The sequence below is a fragment of the Rhinolophus ferrumequinum genome, chromosome 10 (assembly GCF_004115265.2).
Source record: "Rhinolophus ferrumequinum isolate MPI-CBG mRhiFer1 chromosome 10, mRhiFer1_v1.p, whole genome shotgun sequence".
NCBI classification, from domain to species: domain Eukaryota; kingdom Metazoa; phylum Chordata; class Mammalia; order Chiroptera; family Rhinolophidae; genus Rhinolophus; species Rhinolophus ferrumequinum.
The window spans coordinates 10320727-10338946 of record NC_046293.1 but is presented as its reverse complement, the minus strand read 5'-3'; the positions used below and the strand labels follow the sequence as shown (position 1 = coordinate 10338946).

At 53.6% G+C, this 18220-nt stretch overlaps 1 protein-coding gene across 3 annotated transcripts in view; it reads right to left on the bottom strand.

The window, feature by feature from the left end:
* MYH9 (myosin heavy chain 9) overlaps positions 1 to 18220 on the bottom strand; it is an 89760-nt gene that overhangs the window by 36358 nt on the left and 35182 nt on the right. For all 3 annotated transcript variants that reach the window (XM_033118732.1, XM_033118729.1, XM_033118730.1), the window contains exons 3-5: positions 17839 to 17995; positions 4517 to 4544; positions 3508 to 3601 (exon numbers count right to left, since the gene is read on the bottom strand). In XM_033118732.1, the coding sequence (XP_032974623.1) occupies positions 3508 to 3601; positions 4517 to 4544; positions 17839 to 17995 (279 nt within the window). The remainder of the gene's footprint in view (positions 1 to 3507; positions 3602 to 4516; positions 4545 to 17838; positions 17996 to 18220) is intronic.

The window sequence follows — 18220 nt, the reverse complement described above, 5'->3', positions numbered from 1 at the left end:
AACACCCACATTTTGTTTCCTTTCCATAGGACAGACCCACAAGAGACACAAGCTCCTCTCATCCGTGTCCTAACAAACACTGCATTTTCCTTGCTGGCCCCGTCCTGCCACCCCCCAAACCTGCTCCCAGCACAGCAGGTACTGAGCATGGGATCGACAACGCCCACTGTGGGTTCCGAACTGTTTCTCGGTAACACCGATAAACTCTGCTTGTGGTCTCACGATGCTTTGTGGTTGACAAAGCACATCCCATGCCAGGGTACTCATGATCCCCAGGGTAAGCAAAACAGGGAACCCTATTTCACAGAAAACAGGTTCAGGGAAGGGGAATGACCTGCCTGAGGCTATGTACTTGTCGGCCAGCAAAGCAGGAATTCGATTTCAAGTCTTCTACCAACGCCTGTCAGTCACTGCCATTCTCCCGCCCTGCCCCAGCCCCACTTGGGGACTCTACCTGTCAGGTCAGATCAACCTCGGAAGCAGCCCTTGTCCTCCCAGCAGACCAGACAATAACTGACACTGGCTGAGGAAAATACAGATCTCGTTCACCTTAATACCTGGGTACCCACTAGGGGGAAAGAAGATCGCATGAGGGCCAGGCAGGGTTCTGTATTTATTAGCAAGGCTGGAGCCAAGCCAGGATTTTACGGGAATAAAGGCTGCCTGAGTGATGAAAAGGACGGCTGGTAGTAGCAGGAGAGCCAGGGACCACTGTCTTCCAGGCACACCTGCCGCAGACGAGATGTGTCTGCAGAGCACCGAGGATGCAGGAAGTCCACCAGAGACCGGAAAGGGCCCAACAGATCCGCCACCCCTTCGCCCCCCGCCCCTGGGCTGGGGAGTCTTTCATCTCAGACCATACAGCTTGGTGGAGGGTCAGAGCAGCCAGGTCAAGGGGCAGGGGTCAAACACCCACAGAGCAGGCTCTCCTGGCACCAGTGGTCACAGGGCACTGGGCTGCCACCCCCGGGGCTCGGGTGGGCCTGGAAGTCAGCAAGGCAGCCCTCGGGGCCATATCTGGATGAGTGCTCCTTCCCCACCCACGGAAACATTCCTCTCCAAACACAGGCGAGGCGGCCAGCCTGGCCGAGCCGCTCCCATTCCCGCAGACAGATGGGAGTGTGGCCCCGACCGAGCCTGCCACTGCCCTTCTGTCCAGGGACCACAGGCTGTTGCCACGGGACGCAGGCCTGCCAGACCAACTCGGGCACAACCATTTGGGATTCCAGAGCCCAGCTCCCTGTTGACAGTGGTGATGACTAACCTAGGGGTTTTTCTTTACTGATGCCTATTTGGGCTCAGAGGCGTCTTATTTTTCAATGGAATTTGCATAATATGAAATTATGAGGTTCTGTAGGCAGAGTGTGCTCGTGAAGTTTGGAAATCCCAATCCAGTTTCTGAAGGGCTTCACTGGGTGGTGTTTCTGACAGTGGGCTACAACCACCGGGGAAGTCCCTTTGCCCAAGTTCTGCCCTGCCAACCTGCGGCCCTGCCAAAGCCCAGTCTTCCCACAGCAAGGTGAGGTCTGGGACGTCCCGGCAGGCGGTCTTGGGTGAGCAACTGAGTCGCTGCAAGGGGAGAGCACTCTTTGCCACAGCATGCCATGACGGGCCTCAGAATACAAGAGCAATAAACCAAGTTCAAGAGTGTCTCATGGTCCAGCTGTGTGTGGGAAATCTCCGTAGTACAGTTTAAGGCAGGAAATCAACCAACCCAGTCAACAGCCTTTGCAACGGGAGCGCCTGAGGAGGGCCTGAGCGGCGATCGGAAACCAGAGGCAGCCCCGGACGAGAGTCAGGGACAAGGGCCCACCACACACAGAAGCCTGAGAAAGAGGATGTCACAAGTTTGCTCCCACTTTCCACACCCCCCTCCACATGCCATCTTGTCTGAATGTGGGGGGCCTGCCTTCTCCTCTGCAGATGGAGCCCCAGAAATAAGGCAATGGGTCTGTAACTGTGCTCCTGTCTCGGCAGGGACTCCAAGGTCACCTTCCAGAGATCCAGGCGCATACTAGGCATCCAATAAATAGTTGGGAAATGGATTTTACTGCAAATTCAGAGATGGAAAACCACAGCTAGAGAACTCCTAACCTCACAGTCCTGTTTTTTTAAAATAGGCTTCCTAAAAAGAATGGAAAATGGGGTGTGGAGAGAGGGAGCAAAATAAACTTTATTAGTTTCTAAATATAACTCCAGACGCCCCATGGAAAAAGATTCCGAATGTCTTAAGAAATGTGGCACATAAAAAAATGACTTTCGGTTCCATTCCAGAAGACTGTGCTCATTAGGACATTCTGTAGGACACGCCCCAGGTCTGCATGCAAAGAGACACACACCGCTACTTACTTATATGAAGCTGCACACAGCACCCCTGTAAGGGGAGCCACCCAGATGGCACAGTTTCCCCTGGCAGCTTGAGGGGACACCACGGACATTTAGATTCCGCAGGGAAATTTAAGAGTGTGTGCTTGAGAGAGAGAGACAGAGAGAGACCACTACACAGGCATGCTTCTGACCAATCACCCCCAGCTCTGGGAAGTCCAATGGGGGCCTTCTGGGCACTGCTTGGGACCAGCACAGTGGTGGCAGGTGAGGGGCCGGCCATCTCCATCGGGTCTAGAGCACTGAGCGTGTGGGGTTCCCGGAGAGCAGATTCCCGGCCCACTGTGCCTTGGTCAGGGTTCTGCACCGAGCACGACAGCTGCTATGTGCCTGGGGAATTCCGGGCAGGACCGGAGTTTCTGAGAACAGCTAGGTGAGGAGGTCCGTAACCATTCCGCAGGAGTTGTCATTTCAGAGTGCACGAGAGGTCACTGTGTGTCACACCCAGCCCCCCTCCTCCTCCCAAGACAGTCAGTGAGCCGAGCCTATGAGAACAGTTCTAGGCGCAGAAAGTGACAATGGTGTAGAGTGAAAAGCTGCTTAGAAAAAAATACATAATTCAAGGGCACACGATGATCAAAACACGCATTCCTGGTGCAGAACGTGCAGTAAACGTGCAGCTCACCTAGCGAGGACACTGCTGAGTTCCACCACAATCCACCAAGAGGGAGAGGGGAGAAAAAGGGATGTGAGAAGGCTTTCCGATTGCCCTTTCTCTCTTCGCTGGGGGGCTGTCCACCCAGAGGCATTTCAACAGCAGGGAAGAGAAGCAGGGAGTCAAATGCAGGCCTGCCCAAGGTCCTGCCAAGTCTCCATCAGCTTGAGAACCAAGTTTTGGAATCTCTCTTCCGACCTCAGAGGTGGAGGCCACACAGCAATTAGCTGCAAACACCAGGAGTGCTGCTGTATAGAACCCCCCAGTGGTCTCGTTTCCATAGCAACTCAGAAAGTTGGGAGGCCCAGGGAGAAATGGGATGGCTACCACCAGATCCACTCCCAAGATAGCCACACTGCAGCCTCAATGAAAGCGGGCCCAGCCTCTGCTTCGTTCCCCGAACACTCTCATTTTAAGCCAAGTCATGAATCACGCTCGTCCTCGCGGGGAGGGAGGCCCACACTCACCTGGTCCTTCTTGCTCTTGTGTGAGGAGGCCACGTGAGCCAGGTACTGAATGACTTTCTTGGTGTTCTCTGTCTTGCCAGCTCCAGACTCACCCCTGCCAAGAGAGCCAAGGAAGTTCTCAGGGAGATGTGGCCAAATCCTCGAAGTGTCCCCCTCCCCACTGCAGGCTCTACTGCCCACCATTCTGCTGGGCGCCAGTGAGGGGCCCAACACCTGGTGGCAAAGCGGACAAGCTAGTGCTGGAATCCTCACGCACTCGGGCCACTTCCCAGGGCCCTGAAGAGGCCTGACAGTAAACTTACATCCAGTGCTGGCCCTGAGCCCTTGGCAGCCTTTGCATCCAAATGTCTTAGGAATCACTTAAGGCGATGTGAACTCAGGGGTCAAAGGCACTTATACATGTTCCTTCGAAACTGCACTTGAAGGAGTGCTCTGTACCACTAACTCCGTCAGCAACGGGGTTTAGTTATCTCCTTGTTAAGTTCAGAGGGTGAGGGTGGGAGGCCCAGCATCCACGGCAATCCATTTTTCAACGGAATTTGCATAATATGAAATTACGAGGTTCTGTAGGCAGAGTGAGCTCGTGAAGTTTGGAAATCCCAATCCGGTTTCTGAAGGGCTTCACTGGGTGGTGTTTCTGACTGGGCTACAACCACCAGGAAGTCCCTTTGCCCAAGTTCTGCTCTGCCAACCTGCTCCGAGCCAGAAGGAATGCGTTCCGGAGGGGCCCGCAGCCGCCACCTGCGCTCTGCTGAGAAAACGCTTGCTTCTCCCTCTGCTACAAACCCACCCCACTGCCCACCGGCTCCTTTAAAGAAGGCGTTTAAATCTTTGCCCATGAAATAAAGCTCATTCATGCTTGGGACGCCTGAGTAGCCCATCCCTTGAGGGGAGGGCCAGGGCATGCAGTGGGGCCCAAACTCATCAAGCTCAGTTTTGACAGGACTCCTCAAGGATAAGAGCGGATCAGGGGGACACCCGGCCCCGCCACCCTGACAGAAACACTTACGTGCACAAAATGGACTGGTCCTCTCGGTCTGAAACAAAGGACACATCGCGTTAACTTCCACTCCATGTGAAAGCCTCCCACTCTGGCTTCTGAAGAGTGGCCCGTTTCCGCCTGGGACGCTGCCCGTGCAGGGGACGCGCCACACCAGGCCGGCACCTGCTGGCCCGACGCCTCACTCCGAGGAGGGCCATCCCTAGGTGGCAGCACCACCGGGCAGCTGCTCCCTCCTCCAGGAGCCGCCTGCCCGCCGGCCTCGCCCGTGACACCAGGAATAGTTCTCTCTCCCACCTCCGAGAAAGTCAATCTGTGTAAAGCTCTCCAGGAGTCTACCTGACCCTGTGTGTTTATAGCAGGGGATTCGGGCTATTCAGCAGGCCTGGGGCAGGTGTTTTAAATACTGTCCCCCTTTACGCGAGGAGCGTCAGTTAAGAGGCTGGGTGAGGGGTGTGGCAGACAAGGCTGGCTTTCTAATGGGCCAGCCGTGGGGCGAGATGCTGCCCTGGCCGCAGGCCCAGCCTCCTGGAGCCCAGCCTCCTGCTGGGATGAAGGCTAATAGCACAGGTGTAAATAACAAGCACCAGTGTGGTGACGTGGAAAAAACTCAGTCATGTTAGTTTAAAGACAGCTTGTCAGAATCAGTTTCTGAAGCTCGTCAGAATCAGTTTCGGACCAGTGTGGTTGACCACTTGGTCTCCAGGCCGGACCGTCGGGAACTTTGGGCACCTACCCCCAGCTCTGTGGACTCACCCCCCTTGGATCCAGGAGGAACAGAAATACCCACACTGTGCAAGCTAAGTGTGACAGAAATGCTTTAAGACCTTTGGGCTGACCTGTGTCAGTGTCTAATTTTAAGCAACAGCTGAAAATACGAACTCATTTGTCCCCCTTTTCATCCCACCCCACGTAACACCCCCCAGCCCACCTGAAGTCAAATCAGCCTGAATCCAGGATTGGGCTCCTGACCGGTAACTAATATTTGAGCTGTACAGAGGTATTTAATTCCCCAGTTTCCGTTTCCTTATCCATAAATTACATATGCTTCTAACTCCCTGGCAGTTTGAAGAACAGAAATAACACATAAACGGACCCGCGTGGCACCTGTAAACAGAAGGCAGTCCACAAACGGCTGCTGCCTGTTCCCTGCCCATCAGGAAGTCGCCCTGACGGGTGGCAGCGGCACTGCCAGGGCAGCAGGAGTGCCAGTGGTTGGCAGTAGCCCTGGTTCTGGACAGAAACCGACGCTGGCCACCAGAAGACACCCTGGCTTCCACGGCCCAGCCAGACCCACAGGACGGGCACCGGGAGGGTGACTCATGGCTCCCTGTGTGCGTGGCCTCAGGAGACGGATTTGCAGACACAAGGCTCTGTCACCTGCCTCTTGGCAAGGTGAGCCTGCGGGGTACCTGATCTCACAGCACCCCGGGCTGGGCATTTACTACCAGGTCTTCTCCCATCTGCAGGTCACTCGGGAGGGAAGGAAGGAGTTGGGGGTGGAGGAAACTAAACCTCCCACTGACGCAGCTGCCCTGCCCTCTACTGCAGCCTCCCCCACCTCCCCAAGAAATAATGGGGTGCAGTGCAGAGGGAACTCGGCCACTCGTCTTCACACAAACCCCTCCCCGCCCCACTGTGGAGCCGCTCAGAGCAGGCCCCAGAGGAGCAACCTTGCTGCCCCCGTCTCGACTTTCCCACATAGCAGAGTCCTGCGTGGCCGCAGCCAGGGCTGAGACAGCCTGGACGAGACCAGCAGGAGGCAGAGGGAAGGAAGCACGGGGACAAAGGCTGGGCAGACGCGCAGGCCCCACTGCCTGGCCCTCAGCGCAGTGTGGGGACCGACAGGATCTGGGACACACAGGGTGATCCAGGGCCCCAGCCTCCCTCACTGCACCTTCCTGGGCCGGCCCCGCCTACAGACATGTTTAGTCATCGCTCCCAAGCGGGCAAGACTCTACCTGCACGTGCTGGTGAGTCCTGGGGCAGCGGTGGCTGACACTACCATAAAAGGAAACCTTCCCATCCCTTCCAGAAGGAACCGTTGTCCCAGAACTGCCGCTGGGATGGCTGGAATTCCTCTAATTGTGTGAAAAGGAGTCAGATGCTGTGCTGCTGAACAACAGGAAGTAAAGAAAGCCCCCAAACACACGTGTGGGCACACACACGGAAACGTGTGCACACACAAGCACGTGGACACGCTACATGGACACGCGTGCGCATGGGCACACGCACACGGATAAACACAGACATGGGCGTGGACGAGCACAGGCACACACACGTGTGCACACACAGGTACGTGTACAGAGATGCACACAGACCTGTACACACTTCAGATTCTAATTCCAGACCAGACTCATTATGGAACCTCCCCCCCAGCTCCTCCTCTCCTCTGACCTTTCACCTCTAATTCCTGAAGACCAGTTAGCACTGTCAACACAGCCTAAAAGGAAACACTTCCAAACTTCCATTTTTCACTAAAGAAGGCTTGATCGCTTTGCCAGAAACTTCATGCTTTGGCCAAGAGAACTGATGGGAGCCTCGCCTCGTGTCCCCACCACCTGGTGCCCCAAATCCACCTGCCTGCGATGAATGACACCGTGGCCCCTTCATCCGGAAAGAGCTTTCTTTCCAGTAGGTTTGGGTCTGGTACCTTGTGGCCTCAGAGTAACCTTAGGAGGCACAGGGCAGGCATTGCTCTGTTTCGCACAAGCCGCCTCTCACACCTCCGTTCTGTTCCTGAGCTCAGACGCATCTCTTCTGGCAGGCGCATGGTTACAATTCTCAGCACCCATCGGCTCTCCGCTTCAGTTTCCCCTGCCAGACCCCTGATGCATTCTAGACCCCCTATCACTCACTCGGTGAGCCCTTCCCTACACAGTCCTCTCACGACATCGGACACCCAAGAGTCCAGCCCAGTCCGCTGTTTTGGCTCAAGTCCTTATTTGGACCCATATGAACTGCAGCTTATTTGAAAACGCCCTTCCTTCCGCCACACCAGAGCAGGCAGACACACAGACAGGAACCCTGCAGGCCGGACCAGGGGAATGCACCCTCCAGAGACAACCCTGTTCTGTGAAACAGGCTCCCTGCCGGGATGGAGGTCCTTCACCTAACCTCGGAGCCTGAACCCCTCCGCCCAGGCTCTACTTCGCTACGGGTGGGGGTACAGCCAAGATTATTACTCTCTGCCGTGGTTTTCAACGCTTTTAAAATAAACAGCAGCCTTTCCTCAGATACTATCTTCCCGAATCCCCAATATGAAGCAGGAGACAAAAACCAGAGCTGCTTAGCTGGTGGAGACAGGGTTCCTCAGAGCACACGTGGAAACCACTGGTCCGCGTGTCTGGAGCAGACGGGAGGGAGACAGCCATGGGCTGCCTGCTCCAGAGCTGAGGGTCCAGCCCTCACGCTGCTCGCCCCCTCGTGATGCCTGGCTCCTGGGCCTCTGGGGAATAGAGGGCAGGCCTCCCTGGCGGGGCCACTCCCACGACTGAAGGGAGGGCGTGCCTGATGCACAGGCACAGCACAGGTGCTTGGAAACACTGAGCCCCCTGCACCTGCAGCTCTCCACTGCTCACCTTCCTCAGAACAACAAGAAAGGTTTTAAGTTCCATATTCAATGAAGAGGCCATTCCCTCTCCTGATTTGATTTGAAACCCCAGATGCCCCGAGGCCTTTCCGAGCTGAAGCAGAGGTCCTAATGGACAGGTGTTCCCCGCTAACTCAGAAGGCCCCAGCTCAGGGGGCGGAGGGAACACCTGACCACAGGTATTTCACCCCAGGTGCAGCCTTATGCTGGGGGCCTTATCACTCACTTCCTCTGTGAGAGGAGCTGCCGGTTCTTTGTCCATAAAAGGCCACGAGGCTCACAGAGTGGTGACATCAGCCCCGACAGGAAGTACAGAAGGAAGAGATCGGGCCTGGCTCACCAACAGCCGTGGCCCAGGACTGACTCATCGGAGCGCTGGCTGAGATAACACCTCCTGAGTGAGGTTCAGACAGAGCTGCACTCTCTGGGCACACGTCGGGAAGGGCGCCCTGCCCCCAAGACCCATCTTCAGGTCAACCGAGTTTCTTGAGAACAAGAAAAAAATGACTGCAAAGGGCCGATTCAGGTTGGGCAACACGCCTGCATGGGGTGAGCCTGACAGGATGACCCAAGACAAACGGGCCTGAAACTTTCCACCACCAAAGGGCTCTGTCTTTCACGACAACAGCAGAGCAGACGCCTGGGTGGCTCACTGTGGGAACCCCTGCTCCTTGTGGCCTGGGACGGGCAGCAAACTCCTGGCCTAGAGTCACTTCTCCCAAGGGCCTCTCGTGGACAGCTTCAGGATCTCAACGGGCCAAAGTACCAGTGCACTTGGGCCAAAACCAAGTATAAGATGTGGAGAGACCTATGGGTTCAAGCTCAGAACATGGGAGCTAGGAAGGCTCTAGAGAGCGCCTGGTTCAACCAGCGGTATCTAGAGGTCAGGAGAAACCCGATTACTTGATCAAAGTCACACAAGCTGGGCCAAGAACCCAAACCTCTGGATACCGAGGGCTTCTGCACAGCGCTCCTCCAGGGCAGGGCGCTGTGCCTCCTGCAGCGCTGCCTCAGTGCCGCACAGAACGGGCATCCACACCCACAGTGTCACACGGGGCCTTACAAGCTGTCTGCTCCTTTCTCCAAAGCCAGCCCAATTCACGAGCTTGGGTTACAAGCACTTGGAAAGCAGGGAGGTGAGAAAAAGCAGGTACAAAATAATGTTCCGTGTTAGCAGAGGCTGTAGGTGGATGCTGGGCCTCAGGGGCCTGTGTCATGAAGCTGCTGGCAGGCAGCCTGCCCCCCCGCCCCAGCACACAACGTGGTCACCAGTAACGTTCTCTCCAAGGCACAAGGCAGGCCGTGCACAGGGAGACGCTCAGTCGGCGGCAACCCAAGCCAGAAGCCAGCCGGACTTGGCCCAGCGCCTCCACCCACGCGCTCCTGCAGGTAGGGCTGTGGTCTAAACTCTGCTGAGGAGGCCCAAGGCCCCAGTTACAGGAGGCAGAGAACGGGCAGACCTCCCCAACAGGCACCCTTGATAATTAGAAAGAAGCCCAAAGGACTGATCTTAGCTTTCATTATGTCGGAGGGCAAACGAGGCCCCAATGTCTCCCAGCCAAAATGCATCCAGCAGCTCACACCGGTGAGCGCCCAGGGCACAGGCAAACCTGCCAGAAACCATGGCTGGTTGTTTATCCACCTTTCCCATGGGCGGGGCCAGGAGCGAGAATGTTCTCTGTGTGGGGATGCTGCTGAGGCAGCTCTGACAGGTTTGTCAGGGTGGAGGGAAATTCAAACCCTCCGTGAGAGCTGATGGCCCACAGCAAATGCCACCAGGACGCGGGGAGGGACCTGATACCCTGAGGTCAGTTCTGCCCAGCTCTTCAACATTCCCCTTGGGGAAAAGACAAGACAGGAGGCACCCTGGCTGAGTCCCACGCAGAGAGGACTAAGGCTGGGATCACAGGTCTGCAGAGGGCTGGGCTCTCAGTCAGGGAGAAAGGGGAGGCAGGAGGGGAGGACAACCGGCCAGGGAACAGGGAAGGAGACGGACACGGCCAGGCAAGCTCAGGACAAACTTGGCTTCCGCTGGAGCCCTGCAAACAGAATAATGGGCTTTGCAAATGCCCCTTTGACGAGTTGGGTCAAAGTTGCTGGAGAATAGCAGGAACTTTCACTCTAGATGAACAATATTGGCACATGAAGATGCTTCCTGAAGAAGCCAGGGGCTCCAGTTGCCTTGGAGAAGGGGCAATCAAATGAAACGAAAGGCGTGTTAGCGACTTTTAGCCAGAATTTGCTCCCGGAGAACGCATGGCTTCCTTTCTTGGTTTTCAGCTTAGACCTCCGCTCTACTGTATCTGTGACCCGGCTTGAGAAACCAGATCTTCATCAAGAGTCACAAAGCCCGGTTGGAATGACAGCCTAAGCCTCAACCAGCACTGCTCGTCTGTCAAAAGAACACCTTGAGCCCTCAGAGTTTATTACAAAGAGGGACACGGGGCCAGAGCTTTGGTCAAGACTAGAAGAATTTTACAGAAGCCACTTACAGAATCCTGACTTTTACCCCTGCAACTTTCAGCTCTCTTTTCTCTCTTTAGTTTCAGGGATTTATTTTTTATCTCATCTGAGTTCCAGAAATCAGACAGAGGGAGGAAAGCGACCCTGTTCTCCAAAGGCAGCCCTGACATCCCACACACATGACAATCCTCGCGTCTCAGAGCCAGTACTTGAGAGAACAGGAAACATGGGCCGGTAAGCAGCGTGCACCAGGCCGCGAGAGGAACGCATCCGGGAGGTTGAAAGCCCAGAGCAGCTCAGTCATTACACTTCGCAGGTGAGTTTTTGTTGTTTGTTTTGGGGGAGCAGTAACAAGAGACATGGGCCAAGTTTTCAACCACCCCCAAACCACCCCCTCTTGGGTTCTAAGAGGGCACTTCTTTCTTATCTCCCACTTCTGCCGGCCCAGAGAAAAGCACAGTAGGCCTGTTGGGTTGAATTAAAAACAAAACCAAAAAAACAAGCCCAAAGCTGAATTCTTGAAAAGGATCCATTAAGCACAAATTCCTCTTCTAGAAAAACCATTTTATAGAAATGAGACTGACAAGCATGACCGCATTATAATTAAGCAGCCGCATTCCGGGGGCTGGTCTTGCCTTCTGGGCGGCATGACAAACAGCCTCCTGGGTCAGCCCTCGGAAAGCGCCTCCTGATCCAGGCTCTGGTGTTTGGGGGGTGGGTCTGGGGCTGCTTGTCACAGAGCCTCTGTTTCCCTACCAGTCTATCAACAGAGGACGCTGTCCAGTAACGCTAAGAATCATCTCCAGAGCACGCACGACATTCTCCTACAGCCCCACCGAGGCCACGTCGACCCAAAGGCCTCCCGCTGCCCGCTCCGGGTCCGTGGACAAGATCAGACAAGTTGGAGACCGTATCTGCTGGCACACGCTTGTGTCTTACGTGGTCGCTGCAGGGAAGGCAGCTTTGACAAGTCACTTCCTGTGCGTGCTGCTACCCAGAGCCTGAAGTCTCTCAGAGGACGCTCTCTGAGGAGAGTCAGAGGCCCGCCGGAGGAAGCGTCTGGTTATCACCTTCATGAGCAGTGGGAGCGTGGACTGAAGGAACACGTGATTTGCAGACGGGGACAATTCAGAACCTGCATTGTCGGACTCCTCTTGCTACCTTCTCAGGGGCACTTACACAGGCCAGGCACCTTGTTTCATTCTTATAATAACCTAGCCAAGTACGTTTCATTAAGCCCAGGAGGTAGATGAGAAAACAAAGCCCAGTCAGAGTAAGTGGACTTGTCGGACCCCGGTCACGATCGGAAGTGACAGAGCCAGACTCCGATTCAAGTCCAGCCCAAATCCCGTGCTCTATTCTCCACCCCACACTTCCTGTTCACACGGCCAGTTTCTTCCTAAAGCTAAGACCCTTTTTGGTGACGTATCACAGAAGGCTATGTCATTATCAAAGCCCATCGCTATCCAGTACCCTCAAGGCTACGTGGGGTGCCCCTGTATCCTGGACGCTCACTCTCTTCTTGAAGTTTATTTACCTGATTCTCCAGACTGGCCCTTGACCCTCCTCCAGACTGGGTTACGACTAGCAAATAGGTACTCAGCTCCACGGGTACCACGTGCGGGCACAGAGCACAGCCCTCGGGGGGAGCCGACGTGACCTCCCCTGCACATGGGCGAACGGCCCGGCTAGACCTCCCTGCAGACAGCGGGCCTTTGTGAGCCGACGGCTGGTCGGGCTCACTGGCAGGGCCCGAGCCTCCTGGCTGGCACATTCCTGCCTAAGTGGAGTCATCACATCTGTGGCTTCCTCAGCCGCCTGGCCGGGTGAGTCTGCTCAAAGTCATGCTTTACTGTACCCTCGAAGCATTTCCCAGGCTCTCACCAACACAGCACTTTTTCTCGCAAAGACCTTGGAAAGCAGACAGCTCCACCGGAGCACCAGGGCAGGAAGAATGTGGAGAGAGGGGAAGGAGGGCCTCTTCTCCTCCACACCAGAGGGCCAGGCAGAATTCCTCCCCACACACCAGGAGAGAAACGAGGGGCAACAGAACAGCACCCGTGGGGGATGGGCACCAGGGCGGGTCAGGAGACCCTGGTTGCAGGCGCTCTCTTCAGGCCTCGGGCCAAGTCCGTTAACATTTCTGGGCCTGTCCCTTTCCCTGTGAATTAGAAGGGTCATACTCAGATGTGAAGATAGTGCGAAAATTCTACCCTTCCTTGTTTACCCAAAAGGGTTAGGCAACCACGGAGAGGCATGTGGACACTCACGGGGGCACTTTGAGCAACTGCGCGGGGACAACCACTTCTGGTGCCGCTTCCGCTGAGAAGCAGAGGTAGGATTAGCACAGAGCTAAGGGTTAAATAGCTCTTGGGTGCGTTAAGGCCTGGAAGGAAGCAGGCCCTGCTGCCACGCCCCCAGAAGCCTGGGAGCTCATTAAAATACCAGAAAGCCACTGAAAGTGAACCAAACCTGGCATTCTAACTAATTAACACAGAAGAGTGTTTTTCTTTCTTGCTCTTACTCCAAAGATAAGTGGGCGCAAGTCAAATTTTATAACTGGCCATTTCTATAAGAACATACACTTTCTTATCCCCAGAGGGAGACCCCGAAGGCCTGGCCCCGCAGGAAGCCAGGAGCGTCACTTGGCGGCCCAGTCACACCTTTTACAGCCCATGTGCTGCTTCCCCCACATTCCACAGGCAGCCCCTCGTACTGGCCCTGGACAATCCCTGTTCCCCACTAGGGCTGATGTTTACCTAGAAGGGACAACCACAGAGTTTATGGTCTCTCAGCCTCCTGGCATCAGACAATTCAAAGCCTTCAGCACGTTACAGAATCCTAAGAATCAGTTCAATCCCCAAGACAGGAAGACCCATTAACGGCCATGACAACAAATTAACCAAACGGGAAAGCCAAGGTTGGGAGGGTGAACCAACTATGTCACCGCAACTTTAATTAAACCCAAGGCTGAGGATTAAAACAACAAACAAAACTGCCGGGTACAACTGGGCTGCACTGTAACCACTTATTGACACACACTTGCCAGCCTTTCCACAGGATCTGACCACCACGGTACCTTTCCGGCCAGCCCGGGCCTCAGTGGCCACACCTTCACCTCTGAACTCCCAAGACACCTGCTGCAGTTGTGTTGGCGCCAGGTGTAGGTAGCAACTAGTCTTGTTACATACTGTATTTCCCCGAAAATAAGACTGAGCCGGACAATCAGCTCTAATGTGTCTTTTGGAGCAAAAATTAATAGAAAACCTGGTCTTATTTTAATATAATATAAGACCGGGTCTTATACAATATACAGTGGTCCCTCGGTTTTCGAACGTAATCTGTTCCGGAAGACCATTCGAGTTCTGAAACGTTCGAAAACAGCCGACAGCTAGACCTCAGGATCTTGCACTCGGCGGAAGCCGCGTGACATGTTCGACTTCTGAGGCGTGTTTGAAAACCGAAGCGTTTACTTCCGGGTTTACGGGCGTTCGTAAACCGAAATGTTCGTCTACAGAGACGTTCGGAAACTGAGGTATAACTGTAATATAAGACCGGGTCTGGCTAGGTCTTATTTTCGGGGAAACACGGTAGCTACGGCCACAGATCTCTGTGAACAAATGTCCCGTCTCCCCATCTGGATTGCCAGGGCCTCCAGTGCCAGGATAATGTACTAGAACTCTTGGTATTCTAGCACTTTCTATCTCTTATCTCCCTGGCCTAATCCAGGGCACCATACGCTGCCATGCCCCATCCTGTGCCCATGGCAGACAGCACTAATCTATCCCAGCATTCCTTGGCACTGAGATCCTTACCAACACAGGACAGGGCTAGACAGGCCACTACTGAGGGATGGGAGTCAGCACTCAGAGTAAAACCAATCTGCAACGTAGTCCGGTGGTTCTCAAGTGGGAGCAACTGTGCCCCCCAGAGAACATGTGGCAGCAGTGTCTGGGGACATTTTTGGCTGTCACAAGTGGAGAGGGAGGGTGGGCTGGCATGTAGCGGGTAGCGGCCAGGATGCTGCTTAGCATCCTACAATGTAAAGGACAAGTACCATGCCCCCCAAGAGAGAATTATCTGACCTGAAATGTAACTAGTGTCAAATCTGAGAAACCCTGACCTACACAGAGTAACCACATAATTTATCATCCAAACCAGAATGGTTCTGAAATTGAAAGAGGGTACTAGTAATACTAACTCCAGGACAACAGGCGTAAATCAGGACTTACGGATAAACCAGAACATTTAAGAGATGAAAGACAAAGGGAGGTCCCTCAGAAGGGTCAAAAACTCATTTCATAAAAGTCCCCAAAGCCACCAACTTCCCTATTTGCCAGAATGTTAGTATGTCATAAGCCAGTCAGCTCAGGGAAGAAATCTTTTTCTACTTCTTGTTTACAGAAAAAGCAGAAAAGGAACTGTCTGGTTGTACCTTTTAAGATGTGAGTGAACAAACCTGTCCCCCCGCCCCCAGCCGCCAAGCCATGGGGGCCGCGTGTGCTAAGAGGGGAGCTCGTCCTAACAGCCTGTGACCCTGAGGCTCCACTGCTGAAACCTGCCCAAGGCGAGAACCAAGGACTCCTATCAGGAACTTTCTTTACTAGTGAACCATCTTGTCACAACAGGGGCAACTTCTGTTAGTTAACTTCCTCCTGCCCCAAGAACGAGACAGCTGTTGCTAACTGCTTTGCAGGTCAACTGTGTACGACGAGAGGGGGGTTGCAAATATCCTCAGTCAGTCAACATGGGAGGTAAAGAGCTGCCATAAGTCCAACATTACGCTGAATGCGAGTGAAAACCTCTCAGACTGGGGATTAGAAAGTACATGGACCCAGCACCTGCACAGAACGTTAGAAAGAAGCACCAGGACCTTAGGCCACCATGCCTGCAAATGAATTTCCTACCCCTGGTGTCCACCAGATGAAAAGACCCGCTCACTTGCCCTCATAATTTAGGGCAGCTCCTTGGTTGCTACCAAGGCCATTCTGTTACGGCCAACACCTCCTGGTCCACACAGAGGAAAGCTCTAGCCCTCTGCATATTCCTTTTATTTTTATTTTTCCAATTATCTCCAACCCACAGAGCTAACTTTTGCCCCTCAATATGAAGTCCAGTTCTAACAACTCCTGGTGCCGTGCTTTGCATCGCTGCCATTTATTCTTCTCGTAACAGCTCACCTAAGAGAGAAGAAAGCCCGCTCGTTCAAGGCCACCACCCAAATGTTGGGAGCATGCCCTGATTCAGCAGGGCAGAGCTCAAGATGACTCCAGGATGCACATCTTGCATTTGGTCAATTAAGAGAGTCAGGAGAAAACTGACTCAGAACCACCAGAGATAGGACAGGCTCTTCTGGAATCTCACAGAATGTCCTTCCACCAGAGTTCTTGAGTTAGCACTTTGAAAAAGGCTTCCTACTTTAAAACTAGAAGGCTGGCTGGCTTCAAGGAATTTTGATAGACGTGAACGTAACCCAAAGGCTAGGCGGAACCTGTACATCCTACATACTTCATCAAGCTTGGCAATGAAACACCTTCTCCACAGCATTATATGTATGGTACAAGACAGACCCACATGCTGCCATTTTAAACCACTAAACCAGAGACAAGGTAGTTAATACAACAAAATTCATTACCATCACCGCCTAGATTGATTATAAAGTTTACAGAAGGAAAGAATACACATGGAATAGGACATGAAAAACCACTATCAATAGAAGATGTGAGAATATAGCCCTGCCTGGAAGTCAGGCTAGACTCCAAATTACAGGAAATGGCACCATATGCCAGGTGCCTGGCTAAGTTCTGAGACTATAAAGGCAACGTGAGCCCTGCTAATGTCTAGGAGAGAAAAACAAATATTTGAATAAAATATCACCAGGGCTCCGATGCAAATCTAGCTCAGAGATCCTCCCTGAAGGGCGGTGTTGCTTCAGTTGTGTCTTTAACTTTAAAAGAGTAGGGACTTGCCAGTCATTGCAGGCAGATGGAGCAGGTGCGTGGTTTGAAGCAGAAAGGCCAGTTAGAGACGTAGGAGGTCCATGTAGCTGGGAAGTTGGAGAGGAGGCAGGAGGCCAGTTACAAAGGTCACTATGGGCAACCAGAGGGTTTGAGTGTTATCTTTGAGGCAATGAGGCATCTTCTCAAGATTTTTCAAGATTTTGAACAGGGATTTGATCAGATTTGTCTTCTAGAAAGATGACCGTCTGGTGGAGACATAGAGGGAGGGGTCTATTAAGAGTGAAGATAAAGAGACCACAGCAATCATGCAGACAAAAAATTGTGGCAGCCTGAACTAAGTAAGGTGGGGCCATGGGGATAAGAGGATCAGGAATATGAAGAGAGAAAAATCTATAGAAAGTGCTGACTGGCTTTGGAAAAGGGGTGAGGAAAAAGAGAGAGAACATAAGATGAGCCAGGTTCCAGGCTTAGATGAAAGAGTGGATGGAGAAACGGCAGTTGGGAGCAAGTGATCAGGTGACAGTGTGTCGGGCCTCAGCAAGAAAGTGATGCTAAAGCCATTTGAGTAGATGGGACCACCACCCAGAAGAATACTGGAGTGAGCGGACAAGACCTCGAGCAGCACCAATGTGTGGGGGAGGGGGAGTAACAGGAGAGAACCGCGTAGATGGGGAGGACAGAGATTAGGGGAAGCAGACCTCACGGGAAGGAAGGGCTTTCGAAAGGGAGTGGTCGAGATTGTCCAATGCTGGGGAGAGATTAAGTAAAATGAACAACTCATGAGTACAATGGATTTCGCCAACACGGAAGTGAGGGTGACCTTTGTGGGACAGTCTGGAGAAGTAGTGGGGCCAGACATGCACAGATACTTCCTCTAGAAAGCTCCACTGTGACAGGGCAGAGAGAGCAGAGACGAGCTAGAGTGGGGGGCAGAATTCAGGAAAGTCTGTGTCTGTTTTTTCCAATTGGAAAAACTCAAGCGTGTTTCCGGACTGTAGAGAAACCAGAAAGAGGTGAAAACCAAGGAGGAAAGGGAGTAACTAGTAGTAGAAGAAGGGGCCCAGAAATGAGAGGACCGGTGCAGGAGCTCTTGACAAGAATGAGAAACTGGGAAAACAATGAAAGCGTCTCTAAACAAGTCCTTTGCCAGCCTCTGGCGTTGACTCACACGACGGCTTAGGGACCCCGCGGTCACTTCCCGCAGTGCACATTAGCCCGGATCCAGCCACTGGATCGCTGTGACCAGCGAGCGGGCACCGACCAGGAAGGCCTCGAGCAGGCTGCAGGTGAAGACAGCCACAGGGAAGGCCACTCACCTTGCATCATACTCCTGTAGGCAGTGTCGGTGATGGCGTAGATGTGAGGGGGCATCTCGTGCCTCTTCTTGCCCTTGTACATGTCCACGATCTCTTCCGAGTAGATAGGCAGGTTCTTATAAGGATTGATGACCACACAGAACAGGCCTGAATAGGTCTAAAGAAAAGAGCAGCAGATGCGAATGGGTTAGGAAGTCTGATTCTCCGTGGCATGCAAACTCGGTGGCAAAGTATTTGCGGCCTCGGAGGCTGTCAGCCTGATGAGACAGCGCTCCCTGGAGCCCTCGCTCTCCGGCCCTGCTCCAGCGACCCTGCTGCAGGTGTGGGGGCATTGGAACCATGTCTGCTCTTTCGGGGAGGGTCTTCCCCCAACGGCATGATG